Source organism: Heterocephalus glaber, unplaced genomic scaffold, assembly GCF_053883595.1.
Source record: "Heterocephalus glaber isolate CG9 unplaced genomic scaffold, H.glaber_assembly_v1.0 deba00001481, whole genome shotgun sequence".
Lineage (NCBI taxonomy): Eukaryota > Metazoa > Chordata > Mammalia > Rodentia > Bathyergidae > Heterocephalus > Heterocephalus glaber.
In genome coordinates, this window is record NW_028258317.1 from 36,645,522 (window position 1) to 36,663,037 (window position 17,516).

General features: G+C 39.6%; 1 protein-coding gene and 1 non-coding gene across 2 annotated transcripts in view; both read right to left on the bottom strand.

Moving 5' to 3' along the window:
• Positions 1-1,665: 1,665 nt before the first annotated feature.
• The window catches only part of Snapc3 (small nuclear RNA activating complex polypeptide 3), a 38,615-nt gene continuing 22,764 nt past the window's right edge, over positions 1,666-17,516 (bottom strand). The window contains exons 5-10 of the mRNA XM_004838317.3: positions 16,231-16,380; positions 9,123-9,205; positions 8,109-8,273; positions 4,778-4,885; positions 2,597-3,137; positions 1,666-1,760 (exon numbers count right to left, since the gene is read on the bottom strand). Of these exons, the coding sequence (XP_004838374.3) occupies positions 2,990-3,137; positions 4,778-4,885; positions 8,109-8,273; positions 9,123-9,205; positions 16,231-16,380 (654 nt within the window). The 3' untranslated portion in view covers positions 1,666-1,760; positions 2,597-2,989. The remainder of the gene's footprint in view (positions 1,761-2,596; positions 3,138-4,777; positions 4,886-8,108; positions 8,274-9,122; positions 9,206-16,230; positions 16,381-17,516) is intronic.
• LOC147825905 (U6 spliceosomal RNA) lies at positions 3,708-3,812 on the bottom strand. Its single transcript, XR_015440186.1, has one exon. It is a non-coding gene; the product is annotated as a U6 spliceosomal RNA (small nuclear RNA).

Consider the following 17,516-nt stretch of genomic DNA (forward strand, 5'->3'; position numbering starts at 1 on the left):
CCACTTCTGGGTATATTGGCAGCATTGTGGTAATTTATGACTGCTTGCATCAGATGACTGATGTTCTCTTAAAGCATAGCTGCCTTTAATCTTAATTTTTCCTTGTCATAAGCTAATTTAGATACCAGAACTCATAAAATTTCTTATGAATTATCAACTTTAGGGCATATTGGCTCAATTGCTATATTTGGTTATGAATTCACATCTGAACAAATCAGTGAAATATAGCTAGTTCCCCCCAAAAATATATACAAGTATATAATATGAATGCATGAGCACACTTTTTTAGTGCACTTTGATGTTTGGGTAGTGGGTTTGTTTTTTTTTAAGAGAAGTTTTGATTGATTGAAGACCACCTGAACCTGAGAACCTGGCTGGGAACAATTCGGCCAGAGTACCTAAAGCCTTCCAATTGCTGTTATAGCTAGTGATTTCAAGTAGTGTTCCCAATTTTTGGTTATGCAGTGATAACATCATATGTGTACGAAGTGTGCTCCTACTCACAGCCACTTACCTGGTTGAAGGTCTGAGGTCTGCCATTGGATCCATGCAGAGCTGAGGCTCCCTAGCTCTGGGAGGCATCCTGAACAAGTTTTGCCCTCTCTACTGAAAATAGCGAACCTGTTTCTTAACATTCCTAAGGAATGGAGCTACTATAACAGAAGGAATGTGCTTGTATTTGTGTTGTATAACAGATGGTGGTAGAGATGCCTGACCGTGCTACAGGAAAACTGGAATTTCTAATTATCCTTAAAGGATTCTGATCTTGTGCGTGCATCTACTGTTAACATCAACATTAATTCATTTCTAACTACACAGGATGTTCATGGAGACATTTGTGATGACACTTTCATATCTGCTTTTCTTCATTGGATAAAATGATACAAGTAATTTTACAGTTCTAGTGTAATAAATTTAAATGGGTGTTTAAGAAACTGTCTGGGATCAGGAATTTCCTAGCTCCAAAACATACAAAGTTGGGAATTTCTTCACATTGGTGGGATACCCAAGTAACTGATGAGTAACACACTAGCAAATTGTGGTGGTCATCTGGTTAGCCTTTCCTCTCAGGTTCACCAGGATACAATAAGAGAATGGTATCTGAGGTTTTGGCAGAAAAGTTGACCTAAAGAACTAGCAGAGTAACATTCTCAGTGATGAAACAAGAATCCCAGCGCAGTGCTGCTTCACTGATGTTTGTCTTTGTCCACTACAGTAACTTGAGCAGAAGCATACATGAGATCATTCTTTATGAGAAACAGCTTTCTGGGATGTTCTGCTGTGATAGCATGAAATGAAAGTGAATCAAAGTAAACAGATCTTTGCATATTAATGCCAGATATAACAGTATTACAATGCAGTATAAAAAATAAAGGAAACAAAAGTGAGTTTTACCTGTGGACTTTTAGGAACTGGGTAAATCACTCTCTTAAGTCTGATTTTGTGGCAGGATTTTGAGAACTAGGGCACAATGTAAGGCAGTCCTGGAGGGGCCTCTTATCCTAGCTCCGTATGCTGATCGTTGTACTAAATTGGTGAATTAAAATATCACTAGACATACCAGAAACTGAGACTTGTAATTTCCATGTCAATCGACTTAATTGGACATGTGCCATGTTAAGTCCATGAGACGTCCTTCACTGTCAATCTTTTAAACAAACAGTCTTACAGGCTTCTTAAGTTTTTTTTTATTGACATGGTAAGTGTCTGTTCTTAGGCATCCAGAGAGATACGGAATTCAGTTGAATTTCAAAAATAACCTAGGAGAGAGAGAGTGAAATTTAAAATTATTTTATAGCATTGCTAAAACCTTTAACAGCCAGGCATGGTGATTCACACCAGTAATCCCAGCATTTGGGAAGCCGAGGCAGGATTACTGTGAGTTCAAGACCAGCCTGAACTACATAGCGACACCCTGGCTCCAAAACAAAGGTTTCCAGAAAATATTTCCATAAGGAAATTTATTAAAAATTAGAACTTTGGGCTGGGGATTTAGCTCAGTGGTTCTGGCACCTGCCTCAAAAGTGCAAGGTCCCAAGTTTGATCCCCGGTGCCAAAAAGAAAAAAAAAAAAATTGAAACTTTCCTTTTTTTCTCTGGTCGAGAAGGAAGAGTATAGCTAGGGTGATGATAGTAAGAGGACCAGACGAACAGAGCAGCTGGGTCAGCACACAGCATTTCCCTTTCTGCTTATAGAACATGGTTACATACTCAGCAGGTTAATACCCAAGAATAAGTGATCGGGAGCTAGCAGTCTGTAGGATCTTGATTTTTCCACATTTTGTAATATATAAAATGTTTTCTTTTAATCATATTGACATTTTAAATTTGGTATGTGTGATACATAAAGTTTTGTCAGTGAGGCTTCATTTTAAGTATAATTTTTGTGAAGGTAGATGTATATACTCAAGATCTTTTTACATCCATTAAGAATGTCTTGGATGTCTAGGTTCTATCAAAACAAAACCTAAATTACAAAAGATCCCACTATAAGATTAAATTATACAACAGCTATTCTTAATCTTACTCATGAAATAATTTACTGCTGTTTACATATTCTCCCTAATTTTTATTACAGCCATTTGAAGGATCTTTACCTTAGGAAGAAGCGTCATAGTAGAAGGTGTAGCTCTCACTCTTCAAACATTTTTTTCAAAACACTTCCACCACCACTTGACGAGTCATTAATTGAACTGTCATTAGCAAAAATCACTTAGGATACAGAATCAACATATAAAATGACGTATATTTCATTTCCATAACTCTATAAATTAATTCACTTAAAATGAGCAAAAAGCAAATAAAAATAAAGTGGAATAAATAACTAAATTTAATATACTTATGTTGGGCCAGGGATTAGCTCAGTGGTGCCGCCGTGTGCCTCGAAAGCGCACAAGGTCCAGAGCTCGATCCCCGGTACCCCCCCCCCACAAAAATATATATATATATATATATATATTTACACACACTTATGAATTGTTGGACCTTTTTTAATTAAAAGTTCCAGGATCAACATAAGGATAAGCAAGGAATTCCCCTAGTTTGTTGCCTTCTGAATCATAATGGAGCATTCGGAAGCAAACATCACAAAAGAAACATGGATCCTCTGGTGCAAAACTGTCATTGTTCGTCACCCATCTGTAGTTTTTAAGAAAAGAAGTACATCATTACAATTAAGTTTTTCCATGCTGCTATTATCCACAACCTGTAGCAATAGGTTACACAGCATTCACACTTCCATCCTATCGGTGTGCATTAATACATGGTAACAGTACACTGTGGAACACTGTAAGACTGCCTTCCTCTTAAATACAGTATAAGTAATCTAAATCTGTACCTGACAGCAACCTACCTACATTTGCCATGGCATAACTGACCTCCAAGTAGGATATAGTTATTTTCTTCTAATAGGCAATCTTGAAAACTCCTAATAAAAGTAATTGCTATAGGCCTAATACACTTCTAATACAGGCCTAATACAGGTTTTTATAAAATTTCATTCATTTGATGGATAATATTCACATTTATAGGGTATAATACATAAAATACAATATTCTAATACATGTATCAGTGCATAATGAGCAAGCGAGAGTACTGTTTGTATCTCAAACGGTCATTTCCCAAATGTGTTAAGGAATCTTCAGACTTCTAGTTATTTTGAAATATATCAAATTGTTCTAAAACTAGTTGCCTTACTGTGCTGTGGAAAAACATTTGGAACACTTCAAAAAATGTCAATGTCATTCTCATGCAGGGACCATGCTGACCTCGGTAACGGCTTGCACTTAGTATACGTGCTGCCAAAGTGAGCACTAATCATCTGGCTCTAGTGGTTAACTTGAAACACATCTGTTTTAAACATGCAGAGCTGAGACTAAAATCTTAGAACCTACAGTGTGAATGGAACTATAGGCAATGTTTTTCATCTGAGATTGTTTTGGACCCAAGATGATGTCATAGTAAGTTGAAAATATTTTCCAGTCTAACTGAATGAACTCTGTTATTTCATGGGAGGTTTGCTTTTAGCATCCCTTGATTTTCATTTTGAAAGGCTTGACCCTACGGAAAAGTATACTGTGGTAGGGAGCCCAAAACAAACTGAAGACACTAAACTCCTTCCTATTCCACTGAGTAGTTTCCAAAAACTTTTTGTCTCTGACCTACAGTAAGAAAAACTTTATAATCTAAACATGCAGAATTATATAAAGGAAAAACTTTCTTAAAATATCCTGACCTCATTGCATATGATGTGGTAGGTTATTCTTGCACTGAGGAAAAGCTGTGGGAAAGCTGGTTTTGTAAATCACAGGCAAGAAGCACAATGAACATGGCTCCCTAAGCACCATTTCAGCCCTTTAGTCCGACCTAGCCTTAGATTTCTGTGTATGTATTTCCTTGCTTAAAAAGAGTAATTTGGCTGGGCATGGTGGTGTATAACTAATCCCAGCACTCAGGAAGCTGAGGCAGGAGGATCTCCGTGAGTTCAAGGACAGCCTAAACTATACAGTGAGATCGTCTCAAAAAAAAAAACACAAAACACCCCACTAATTTGGCAGGAATGAATGCTTAGTATGTGGAAAGCCCCTGGGTGGGGGGGGTGTTTCAGTCACAAAGCCAAATCAAAACCCACTAGCTTTACCCCACTGAACACTTTGCAGCACTATGCTACTATTTACAAACCAAAGTACAAGTCCTTAGATCCAAAATGGAAAACAAATGCCAAAATACTTAATAACCAAAAACCAATACTTCTCACGGAAAAAATAAATATCACTTACCTAGCTGTGTACATTTTACAAACAAAACATTTTCTAGTCCACAACCAGTGTTTCTTGATAAGAAGAGGATACAGTGTTCTATCCAAGCAGTCGTCATGATGCACAAGCCTTTTGTTCAAGAGAAAATAAAATTTAGATTATTATGGTGCAAATTTCTATGATATATAAAGAATTAAACACATATTTAACATTAAGAACATAGTATATATTATTTTCAATTTTTGCTCATAAAAAATTTAGGTAAGGGCCAGCCACACGTGGTGGTACAAATCTGTAATCCCAGCATTTGGGAGGCCAAGGCAGGATGATCCCTGCAAGTTCAAGGCCAGCCTGGGCTACACGGTGAGTTCGAGGCCAGCCTGAAGTACATAGTGAGACCTGTCTCAACAAAACAAAGCCAGATTTAAGTAAACTGACTTGTCAGGTAAGGTTTTGCCAAACTGTGTTCCCAAATTCTTTCTACAAAGAACATTTAGGATTAAACAAAGACTTCCTGGTTCCCTTTATGGTGTGGGCACTGTGACCTAAGAGTATTCAGTGTTTATTGATGTAATCCATCAGAAAATCCTTGCTTTACTGAACACTTAGTACCATGTGGAACACAGTCTGAGCAAGACTACTCAGTGATATTTCACCTAGATTGACTAGTGGTTACATGGATCTTGCTTTTCTTGTCACCTTTACTAAAAACCTAAATCTAGTTTCTCATGAATTTGTAGGGCTTTAATTGGAGATGTCAGAATTACAAAACAAGTTTTAAGAAACAAGTGAAAGTCACTCTCCACTCCCACTCATCAGCTGCAGGTTTTGGGGTAAATTCCTTAAACCATGAGAGGACTGCACAAGTTGATCCTAAAGGGCCCTGTCGAGCCTATACTTTGGTTTCTTTTTTTATAAGAAAGGGTAGCAGGGGCCGGGCATTTAGCTCAGTGGTTCTGCCGCCTGCCTCGCAAGCACAAGGTCCTGAGTTTGATCCCCAGTACCAAAAATAAAATAGAGAAAGGGTAGCAATACACAAAACATTAAAAAAATGATTAAACTTTTGACAGTTGGTACTATAGGGTGGCATTGAATCATCAAATTTACCTAAAAGATGAAAATGACTTAAAACATTGCAAATTCTTTAACAAGTACAAGCTGCTTTTTCTTTAGCACTGACAGATAATTGTTTCTTTTGTTTACCACTGTATTAAGTTGTTTCCTCTTAAAGACTATGTTATATCCTTTAGCTTAACCAAGACCATCAGAGAAAAATGGATTATGCTCCTTTTTAAAACATTTTTTAACGGTGCCTTTTAAAGTAAAAACGTTCTTAAACTTACGTCCCGCTGTTGTTAATCTCTAGTGTCACACTGTCACCTCTTTAGTCCTAGCTTCCATTTCAGCAAATAACTCCCTATACTGTAGATTTTTTGGGGGGGGATACCAGGGATTGAACTAGGGATCTTGCGCTTTCGAGGCAGGCGCCAGAACCACTGAGGTAAACAACTCCCTATACTAACTTCCTTCTGGCTTAAGAACTACAGGTTTTTATTTGGGTGAGGTACATTCCACCTGTGTCTAATCTGCCAAGAGTCCCTATCACGAGGGGAGGCTGAATTTCATCTAGTGCACTGTATGTGTCTGTTGAGAGGTTAGTATGGTTTCATCCATTTATGTACATTGGATTATCCTTGCGTCCTTAGTGTGACTCTCGCTTGGCTGTGGTAAGTGATTTTATTAATGTGCTGTTGAATTTGCATTGATAATGTTTTGTTGAGGATTTCTGCAGCTGTGGTATGTTCATCAGGGACACTGCCTTACAGTTTTTTTGTTGTTGTTGTTACTGCTGTGTCCTTATCTGGCTTTGATATCAGTGTATTACCGGCATGATAGAATGAGTTTGGAAGGATTCCTTCCTCTTCAGTCTTTTGAACAGTTTGAGAACTGGTATTAATTCTTCTTTAAATTTTGGTAGAGAACAGCAGTGAAGCCACTTAGGTTCTGGGCTTTACTTTAAGGGAGACTTTTTAGTTTTATTTTTTGTGGGTGCTAGAGACCAAACCTAGGATCTCAGTCATGCTAGATAAGCTACTGCTGAGCTATAGCCCCACCCCCAGCCCCCTTCCACACTGTTTGTGACACAGGCACGTTCTTCTTCATTTCAATGGAAAAACAGGCAGAATGGATTATATAAAATGTAGTAACATTACAGAGACATCAATGTACTATAGATGGTCTTAAAGGTCATATAAACCTGAGATTTATCAGCTCTCCTGGTTCTTGCCTCACCATTCTTCTCAGTAAGTAGCCCAGGCTGGCCTTGAACTTGTAATCCTTCTGCCTCATGCTCCTCAAGGGTTGGGCTTAGGTGCATGCATGACCAGGCCCAGCTTGTTTTTAACTTTACAAAACAAAAAAACTTATTCAACTTCCTTCTATAGAATAATTTTGATTGAATGTTTAATGTTTAAATTATGACAAATTAATTCTTCCACCTAAGCCATACTATTGAGTACTCTTTCCTTTTACTGTGTAACATTTTCTTTTTTTAGCTATTAATCTCTCCGGTTTGCAGTTACTTAATTTGCAGCGCACCTGTCAATGGTTCAGCTATTTTCTGACTGAACAGCCATAGGGGTTAAACATGGGCAGGAGGCCTTGGCTCTGACTTTCTCCCCAGATATTCTTTCCAAGTCTGTCTGTACATGTTGTCTGGGTCTGATAAATAGCCTTCATATCGGGACTTCACTTTCCCATCATTCTGAGAGGGCTTGTCCTATTGCCTCTTCTGCATCACACCATCTTCATCACAATTTGCTCTGTGTGTGAAGTACTTCCTGTGGTAGCTTCCTAACAATAATTGTATAGAGGATATAAAAGTTTCGAGACTGGCCATAAAGAACCAAAAATGAAAGTTAAGGACTTTCTAAAAGCATCAGTTTCTATTACTGGTATAATAAAAACATTGTTGTATCACTAAAAACTTCTAATGGTGGGCCGGAGATTTAGCTCAGTGGTTTCGCCGCCTGCTGCGCAAGCGCAAGCACCCAAGTTCGATCCCCGGTACCAAAAAAACAAACTTCTAATGGTCTTTCAGAACGAATCCAGAAATAACAGCAGAGTTTATTCCTACATATTGGTCCTTCTTAAATGAAGATTTCCTAATAAGGGAATGAATAGAGCCTTACTAGTGAAAAAGAGCTATTACCTCTACAAAATATTGAGCTAACAACCAAAACCTGTTACACTATTTATCCCCTTCCCAATTTTAACCTTTATCAAAGCATTTAAGAATTCACATTTGTCAAACATTAATTTTCTTTCTTCAGTTCTCAGTGCTGCCACCTACCTTATGTCTGTAATGACAACAACATGTTCACAGTCTCCCTGGTGACAGTATAAATAAGGAAAACCCAGTTTAATGTTCAGGTCATTGAAGGTAAAATCTTCCATTCTAGCCGTCTGAAACTTTCCATAGCCTCTATCATGAGCCTCTGACCACTCAATGATAGTTCTGAGGGGAGAAAAAGGCAAGATCTGTCACTGCACCACAAAAACTTATGTAAAAATCAGAGTTTGTGACTGCAGTATTTTACATAATCTGGCTGGCCTAACCTGCTAAGTACTGTCTTGATGGGAACACCATATTGGTTTGTGCATTCTGCAATTGGGAACACTGAATTTTTCTTCATATATCAGAGTAGCAGTTCTCAAAGTGTGGTCCTTGACATCAAAATTATCTTTGCAATACTATCCTGCCCCTTCCAACTCTGATCACAATAAATCTGTTTTTCGTGCCTAGTTAGCTTGAATGCAAAATATTTAACAATACACTCATTTTACTTTGGACATTTTTCACAAAGATGTTAATGTCCTGAGATTAAACAAATATATTTGTGTTAATTACTAATATGACAAGTATTAACAACTAAATCCCACATAAGGCGTCCTCAGAGTCTTCTATTATACTATTAAAGAGGTCAAGACCAAGTAAAAAACAGCTGGATTAGAATATAAATTTTAAATGGCCATAAAGAAAACATTTTTATATAAGCACTCAAAAATATATATGTGTGTATATACTCCTTGTGAGGCCACTTTTCTATGTGATCCACCTAAACAACACTGTATGTCCATTCACCCAGGAAAACAATTGCATACACCAAACAAGCAGAAAAAACAGTGAAAAATTAATTTACCACTATCACCTAAATATAAAGACCAGAGATTAATAAGTATTTAATTTTTTAGATGCATGTAATTCCTTGGCAAAGATCTTTAATAATAATGATATTTGTGGAGATATCACTACCTTAAGAAACAGAAATATTAAATACTTTGGGAAATTTTCTGGAAACTATACCTGCTCAAATCTCTGCATTCTGGGTATCTTTTATCATTGTAAAATGCTCCTTCAAAATAAAAGAAGGCAGATTTGTATAGGTCCTACAACAAAACATACAATATTGAGAGACAGTCTGCTCTTAACAATTAGGAAATTACTCTTAACCATTCAAAATTTATAACAGCATAAAATCACAGTAGTATTGTTCTAGTCACTCTGTGGAACTTCAGAGAATCTACACAGCCCATAAATATATAATTTTGCCAGGTGTGCTGGTGGATGCCTGTAATCCTGGCACCTCCAGTCACAGCCACCTGGAGCTACATAAGGCCAGCCTCAACTACAAAGTGAGACCCTGTCTCCAAAAAAAGTCTAGGGCCAGGGATTTAGCTCAGTGGTTCCGCCAACCACTGCGCAAGCGTGAGGACCCAAGTTTGATCCCTGGTACCAAAAAAAAAAAAGTCTAAAATTCAATAAGCACCTACTATATGCCACGTGTTATAAAGACAAAGACATGACATCTGTGACTATTTTCAATTTTATACTCTTTCTTCCCTCCCCCCTCGTGTGTGTGTTTGGTTTATTTTTTTGATGGTACCAGGGATTGACCTCGGGACCTTGTGCTTTCGAGGCAGGTGACAGAACCACTGAGCTAAATGCCCAACCCTCTCTCTCTCTCTTTTTTTTGGAGGGGTACTGGGGATGGAACTCAGGTCCTTATGCATGCAGGGCAGGTGGTGGCACCACTGAGCTAAATCCCTGGCCCTACTATTTCTTTTAATCACTAGGTTGAATTTAAATCTGTTCTGAGATTTATGAAAGGAATTCAATTACAATTCAAATAAACATCAGTGTTATTTTATAATATGTATGGAGAGTAACTGTCACAGTTACTTTGTGTACAGAACTAAAAACAAAGTCATATCTTTGATGTTTCTACAGTAATAATAAAGATAACTGAGTTATTTATTTTGGCATTTCAAAAAAACTTCTTTCACCCCCCATAGTACAGGACATTGGACCTCCCAGGCACCTACTTCTGAACTGTCCACCCCACCCAGCCCTCACATGTGTACAGAATTTGTCTTTAATTTTCAGTAACTCTCAGGCAGACAGAACTTAAGCAGTTTTACCCCAGGTATCACAGTAGTAGGCACAACTGGTCTCAATCTTCAGACTTTCCATCAATCAACACTCACTGCAGCACAGAGTCACACAACACCAAGCACCTACTCTCATCTCAGACTAAATCAGAACCTCTGCGGACGTGACCCAAGCCTTTAATATTTTCTCAAATCTCTATAGGAAAAGTATGCAACTAGACTCGAGAACTATTCTGTTGGACTTCTCCTTCACTCCTTTTTAATAGCAGAACATTTATTGGTACATTTAAGCATACGTAATGATAACACTCATCACTGGGAATCTGCACCTGTACACAGGATATCCCGCCCTTTTCCCCATCCCCGCTCCATTGTGTACACGGTGTTGAATACAGCACAAAGAAACTGACTTTCACCCTGATGACACGTTTTATACCACTTAAATGAGTAGTCAAATCAAAAAAATGCAAAACTGGTGAGGAATTTCTCACCTTCGGTTCCTCAATTCCATAAGTGACAGTATGATCTCACAATTCAGTCTTTTCAGCACTTTACTCCAGTTTGGCCACCTCATTTCAGAAAAGTGAATGCTGTCCCCATAATCAGCACCCTTACTCTTAAGGACCTCGTGGAATTAGCGATGATTCGATCCCCAGAACTTCATGAAATTCACAGCTTTGATGATTGGCATAACATCCTTTTGTTGCTGTTTTTATGAGACAGGGTCTCTCTACATAGTTCAGGCTAGTCTTCAACTCACTATTTGAACTCATGGCGATTCTCCTGCCTCAACCTCCTGAGTGCTAGAATTATGGGTATGCACCACCACACCTACCTCCCACCACATCCATTTTTAAAGCTTTCTCACATAAATTTCCTTGATATATGATGCAGCACTATTTTATTAAATGTGACTTGCCAGCAACAAATGCATCATCTCTTATTAATTTATAAATCCCTCTTTTTTTCTTTCTTTTTTTTTTTTTGAGGCAAGGTTTCACTCTGTAGTTCAAGCTGGCCTTGAACTCACTATGTAGCCCAGGCTAGCCTGGATCTCGAAGAGATCCTCCTGCCTCAGCCTCCTGAGTGCTGGGATTATAGGCATGTGCCACCATACCCAGTTTAAATCCCTCTTCTTTACCAACCATCACAGGGTACCACTGTAGCTATACCAGATATGTTGACAAAGTCTGAAGAAAATCACTGTTATTTTTACTGCTTCATACAAATGAAGAGATTTAGTTGTATTTTAACAGCATCAAAGAAGCCATTTCTTCAGTGATAACTATATTCATAATCTGTAATACTGCTAATTAAAAACAAGTTGAACCACATCTGTCACGTCAGCACTTTCATCTATTGCCAAAGAATAAAGTTTGAAATTAGCAGTTTCACTCTTAAAATCTTTTTCAGTAGATTTCCCCATTTCCTCAATTCATCTGGCTATAGCCTGGTGAGACAAACTGATTTAGAAAATTAAGCAAGGGTGCCTTATTTCTCTCAACAAAAAAAGCACTCATCCATTTTTCACTGGACTCTTCCTTCTTCCATTTTTCTTTTTTTGAGTTGTTTTAAGATGATGATGAAACCATTCTGTGATTCCAGCATGCTGAAAGGCTGAAGCAGGAGGATCACAAGTTCAAGACCAGCCTGGGCAACTCAGCAAGATCCCGAGGGCTTGTTCTTTACCTATGTGAGGGAAAACTCTGCAGCTGCCACATGCCTCACCTCAGCACCTGCCTGTAGTCTGGAGAACTATCCCAGTGAAGGCTGCTTTAAAATCAGGAAATTAAATAAATAAAATCAGGAAATAAGCCAGTGTGGAGGCACACACCTATAGTCCCAGCACTCGGGAGGCTGAGGCAGGAGGATCACCAAGCATTCAAGACCAGCTTGGACGGCACAGCGAGGCCCTGCTGGATGTCCGGAGTTCGAGTTCGTGTTCTCTAAAATCGAAGAATGAATTCTAGGAGCAATGGAGGTTAAGAGTACGAAAAATGTATCGAGAGAAAGACAGCTTCTAAGAGAGACAGAAGGGGACTGGAAAGTGGGCTACCTGTCCTTCTCTCTTTAGAAACAGACTCCTGAATGAGGGTCAGAAATGTGCTTTCTCTTCCTTAACCTTCAGCTTACTAGCTATTTTGTTGGTGGCAGTGGGAATCTACTTAGGGCCTTCACAGTGAATTACACCCCAAACCTTTTAAAATTTATTTTGAGATAGTCTCACTATGTTGCTCAGGCAAGGCTTGAACTTGTTGTGCTCTTCCTGCCTCAGCCTCCCAGAGTGCTGTGATTACAGGCTTGAGCCACCAGTCCCACCCAGTTAACTAGCTTTGGCTCTGAGTATGTAACAATTTTTTTCTCAGACCTGTTTCCCCACCTGGAAAGTGAGAATACCATATCCACCATGGTACCTTAGAGGACTGCAGTGAAAATAAAAAACAATGATTTATTTTTTTAAAATCTTAAGTTTCAGATATCAAATAATTTTTCCATAATATTATAATTTCTCTCTTCTTTGAAGCTATTTTTCTTTCTTATCTTTTTTCTTATATTTACAAATTATCTTATGTCTTACTCCTGTAAGACAGTTGTGCTGTTCACCTTGGACAGGTCACTGTATCTCACTAAACTGTTTCCTCACATAAATATGAGGAAAGCCATTACATTCTGCACAGGTGGTTGTGGAGATAAAGATATAATGGCCAGGCATGGTGGCACACACCTGTAATCCCAGCACTCAGGAGGCTGAGGCAGGAAGATCACTGAGAGTTTGAGGCCAGTCTGGGATACACAGTGAGTTCAAGACCAGCCTGAACTACACAGTGAAACCCTGACTCAAAACAAACAAATAAAAGATATAATGTACTTATTAACGCCACATATGGCTGCTACAACACAAGAACTATCACTCAATATACTTCTAAACCTTTAAAGTAGTAAGCTGGAGTCTTAAAATAGAGATTTGTGAAGAATACTGCCTTAATTGGGGGGAGGGGTAGTGTATATAAAATTTTGTTCATTCAAAACACTTCTATAGCACATCATATTAAGTGATTTAAGCAACTTAATGCTTATTGACATCATTATTACAAAGTGAAGTCTAAAAGAATAAAAATGGGTTATCTAAATGGCATCCATTAGTAACAGCATAGAAATGGGTAATATAGAAGATATGACTGATCTCAGTGACAGTTTTAATTTCCAATGCTAACTAGAGACTAGTTTCCCTATTTTATCAGTAACTCTGCTAGTTGAGCTGATCGACTTCCAGGAGAGAAAATAACCAACCAACATGGAAAATTAGTGAAGAAAGTTACTCCTGTTATTAATCTAATGTAATCAGAGTCTATGGTTACTATGTTCACTGTTTAAACAAAGTAACTACTAATCACTAGAATCATTTGACAGTCATTACTTACATGCAATTTACTGCACCTGCTAGTTACTTGCTTGAAAATACTCAAATCAGCTGTAACAGAACTTACCAGACATTTCTACCATCTGCTGTGATGCAAATGGCCCTCAGAGTCAAGTGCTGAAGAGGACTGCTTAATGGCATCTCTACAGCTTAGATTTATGTTACCTTTACCGAGGCTTTATAATAAGTAATAGAATACATGTGTTTTTTTCCTTAGGATTCCTCTAAGACCCTTAAGAGGTTGATAAAATAAAGGCTGAATAATTTGAGCAAAATAAAAACAATAGATCGATCAGACATTATAGCATGAAGGGCCATTAAAATATGTAATGTTTGAGACAGGGGTGGTGACTCATGCCTGTAATTCCAGTACTAAGGAGGATGCAGCAGAGGAACATAAGTTTGAAGCTAGTCTGGGCAACATAGCAAGACACTGTGTCAGAAACTAAAAAGAGCTCAGGGGTGGTGCACTTCTGGGCTCAGTCACTGGTACTGAGTACTGTGGGTCAGGGTGTGTGTGTACAGACAGACAGAGTGGAGGGAGGGAGACAGGGCAAACACCAGGATGCCACATATTTATGTTAAAAACACATTCCACTTTCTTCAGCCATGCCAAATATGGGTTCATTGACACCAGCTGCCTCCACCATGCCACCTGAGTTAGACCCCAGTAAGACCAAGGCAGGAGAATTGCAAGTTTGAGCCAGGCCAGGCAACTTGACTTCATGAGACCTTGTCTCAAAACAAAAACAAACAAAAAACCCAAAAAACACTGCATAAGGGCTGGGGATGTAGCTTACTATAAAGGGCCTGGGTTGACTCCCCAGTACTTACAAGAAAAAAAATCTGCAGAAGATTGCTTTTCCTTTGAAGCAAAGCTAAATTTATTTCTGCCGGGGTATAGTGGCACATGCCTTTGATCCCAGCACTCAGAAGGATGAGGCAGGAGGACGGCTGCAAGTTCAAGGCCAACCTGAGCTACATAGTTCAAGGCCACCCTAGACTACACAGTGAGCCCCATCTCAGAAAACCAAGACACACACACACAAAAATCTATTTCCTGGTCTGCATATAGTCTTGAAATTGCTTATTTATCATCTTGATTTCAAAAGCACTGAGATGGCAGCTCTAAAGAACCTAAATATCTTTTTCTTTGGTACTGGGAATCAAACTCGGGACCTTCTGCTCGCAAGGCAGGTGGTGGCACCACTGAGCTAAATCCCTGGCCCTAAAGAACCTAAATATCTTAACACCATTCTGAACATAACTGAAAAAATTTAAGTGAAATATGTGCCCGAGTAATGAAGCCAGGGTCTGTGTCAGTCTCGGATAAGACAAGAACAGCCAGCCTGTGGGCCAGACACTTGTCACACAGGGCCAGCCCCACTGCAGCATGGACTGTAACCTACACACAAAAGGCACCAGGGAAGCAAAGAGAGTACACTGAGCAACACTGTAGTAAGTAAGTTTTGAGCTGGGTTTGGAATGAATATGAACTCACCAGATCCATGAAGGAAGGAGAAGGGTGTCTGACTACACTGAAATCCCCAGAGGTAAAGTGTGGAATGTTTGAGGAAGATAACCACACAAATTCACTGTGACTCAAGCGTAAGGTGTAGAAGTGGGGGTGAGTAGTGTGGCGTGTTAACCTGGAAATCATTACAGAAGGCCTATATGTCAGACTAAGAAGGAAAATTTACCAGCCCTAAGAAAGGAACTAGCAAAAAAGGAGATTCTGTGGGTTTCTGTCTAAACTCTATCTTAGTTGCGCTAAACACCCTTTCACATATCTATAGGAAAGACAGCCCCTCTCCTGCTGTGGGTCAGACTCTGGGGTCCTCTGCCAGGACTGCATCAGGTAACACAACTACTCCAACCTTCCCTCAGCTGAGACTCGGAAGGATCAGGGCCTTCTGTTTGCACAGGGAAGCATCCTTTCTGACAGCTCTGGGCAGCAAGCCTGCCACTCTGCTCCTTCCCAAAGATATCACTGTACTGTAGAGAGCACCACACACCTGCAAAGGCCATCTCCATGCATAAGCTCCTTGTACTGTTTGGTCCTGGTCATGGTACTTCCTGCTCTTTCTATGCACAGTGAAAGGTGATGGAAGGGGGCTAACTTTACTGAGTATGTTGACTGACTCCAATCTTTTGCTGGTGGTAGTTTTGATAGAGTCTGAGAAAGGAGAGTGAACAATAAAGTCAAGAACTACAGTGAGGCTGGGGTGCAGCACAGTGGTAGAGCTCCTGCTCAGTATATGAAGCCTTGGGCTCAACCCCAGAACCCACTCTCCCAACTCCTCCAGTAAAGGTACAGTGAGGTCAGACTGTACGAAAATGGAAGAGACCAAGTAGACAGACAATTAGCTGGTCACCATTACCTAGGAAGGAGCAGAGTCCATAGAATGAGAAATAAATGAGAGGGGAAATGAAAATGGAGTACCGCCTCTGCCAAAAGCTGACTATAAAGGCGAGGAAGGCCAACAGTTTCGATGGACTTACAGGGAAGAGGCATGGACTGGAACCTGGTACACCTGCTTGCGTTACCACTATCTCCTTAGTTATTTCTTCCTTTCGTTTTATTTGGGGAGGGCCACCTTACCCTGCTGATGTGCTCAGGAGCTTGGTCAGGAGTGTTGCTGAATTCACCACCAATCTGGAGATCGCTGACGCAGCAAATGGCATCCCTCAGTTCTGTGAGCTTTTGGCTTCCCAATACCAGCACTGTCTGGTACGGCTTATGTTCTTTATGCTAAAAGTCAAACAGTAAATCAGTAAGTGTGTCCACTTCCAGACAAAGCAGTTAAACCGGAAATTCTATCAAGACCAGATCTAAATGAAGTTATTGATTTTATTAATAAATTGCCCTCATAATCGGTTGTTCTGTGTTGTTTTCCCAACATACAGTCAAACTGACCTAACATCCAGCTAACATACAACCACAGACAGACCTCATAAAGTGGCAGCAACTGCAGCACGATGCCACAGAGCGCATCTGTATCACTGAGAGCTCCAAAAGGCTCGCCAGCACTGCCATATGCCCTGACCCACGGGAATCATTCCGACTGAGCAGTCCTAACTGTTTACCCTGTCCCGCACTGCCTTTCCTGTTGGACCCTCCAAAAGGGTGTCGTCTTGTGTCTTTCCCTCTCCTCTCTGCTTCCACACTGAGACTGTGCATGTCCCCAGGGCCCTGTGCGGGGTGGCATGCACGCTCCTCTCAGGAACCCAAGTACAGTGATAACAACTATGGTGGCATTGACTTCTGTATCACTACTTGATCACCCTCACAAATTAAAATTCCATGGGCCGGGGATTTAGCTCAGTGGTTCTGCTGCCTGCCTCACAAGTGCAAGGTCCTGAGTTTGGATCCCTGATAACAAAAAAAAAGAAAATTCCATACATATAACTGAGATACTTGGTAAAAGAACCTTCGTAGTTTAAAGTGTACAATATGATGCCACTAAACTGACACTAGGACTAAGAGCTTTTGGGATATAACTTCACCCAGCAGCACTGACTTCTAAGGTTTCCTGAAAGTTACATCATCAAAGTCCACCAATCTATATCACATCCTAATGGTATGTACTCAAAGGTTCTTTTTCTGGCTTTTTTTTTTGATTGGTAATTTGAGATCTGAAACAAGGTAGTTAGTAGTAAGTAGGCCCCCAGAAAATTCATTAGTCTATTTACATGTAAATGGAATTTATGTATAGTAATGTTTCAGTCAGACCTCCTCAAAATTTAGGACACATCTGTTTAGGACATATACTTTCGGCTAGGCTATAATTCTTTTCATTTCATACGAAATTCCTGGGTCTGGGGATGTAGCTCAGCATAGAGCACTTCCCCAGCACTGCAAAAAAAACAAAAAAAACACACCTCCCT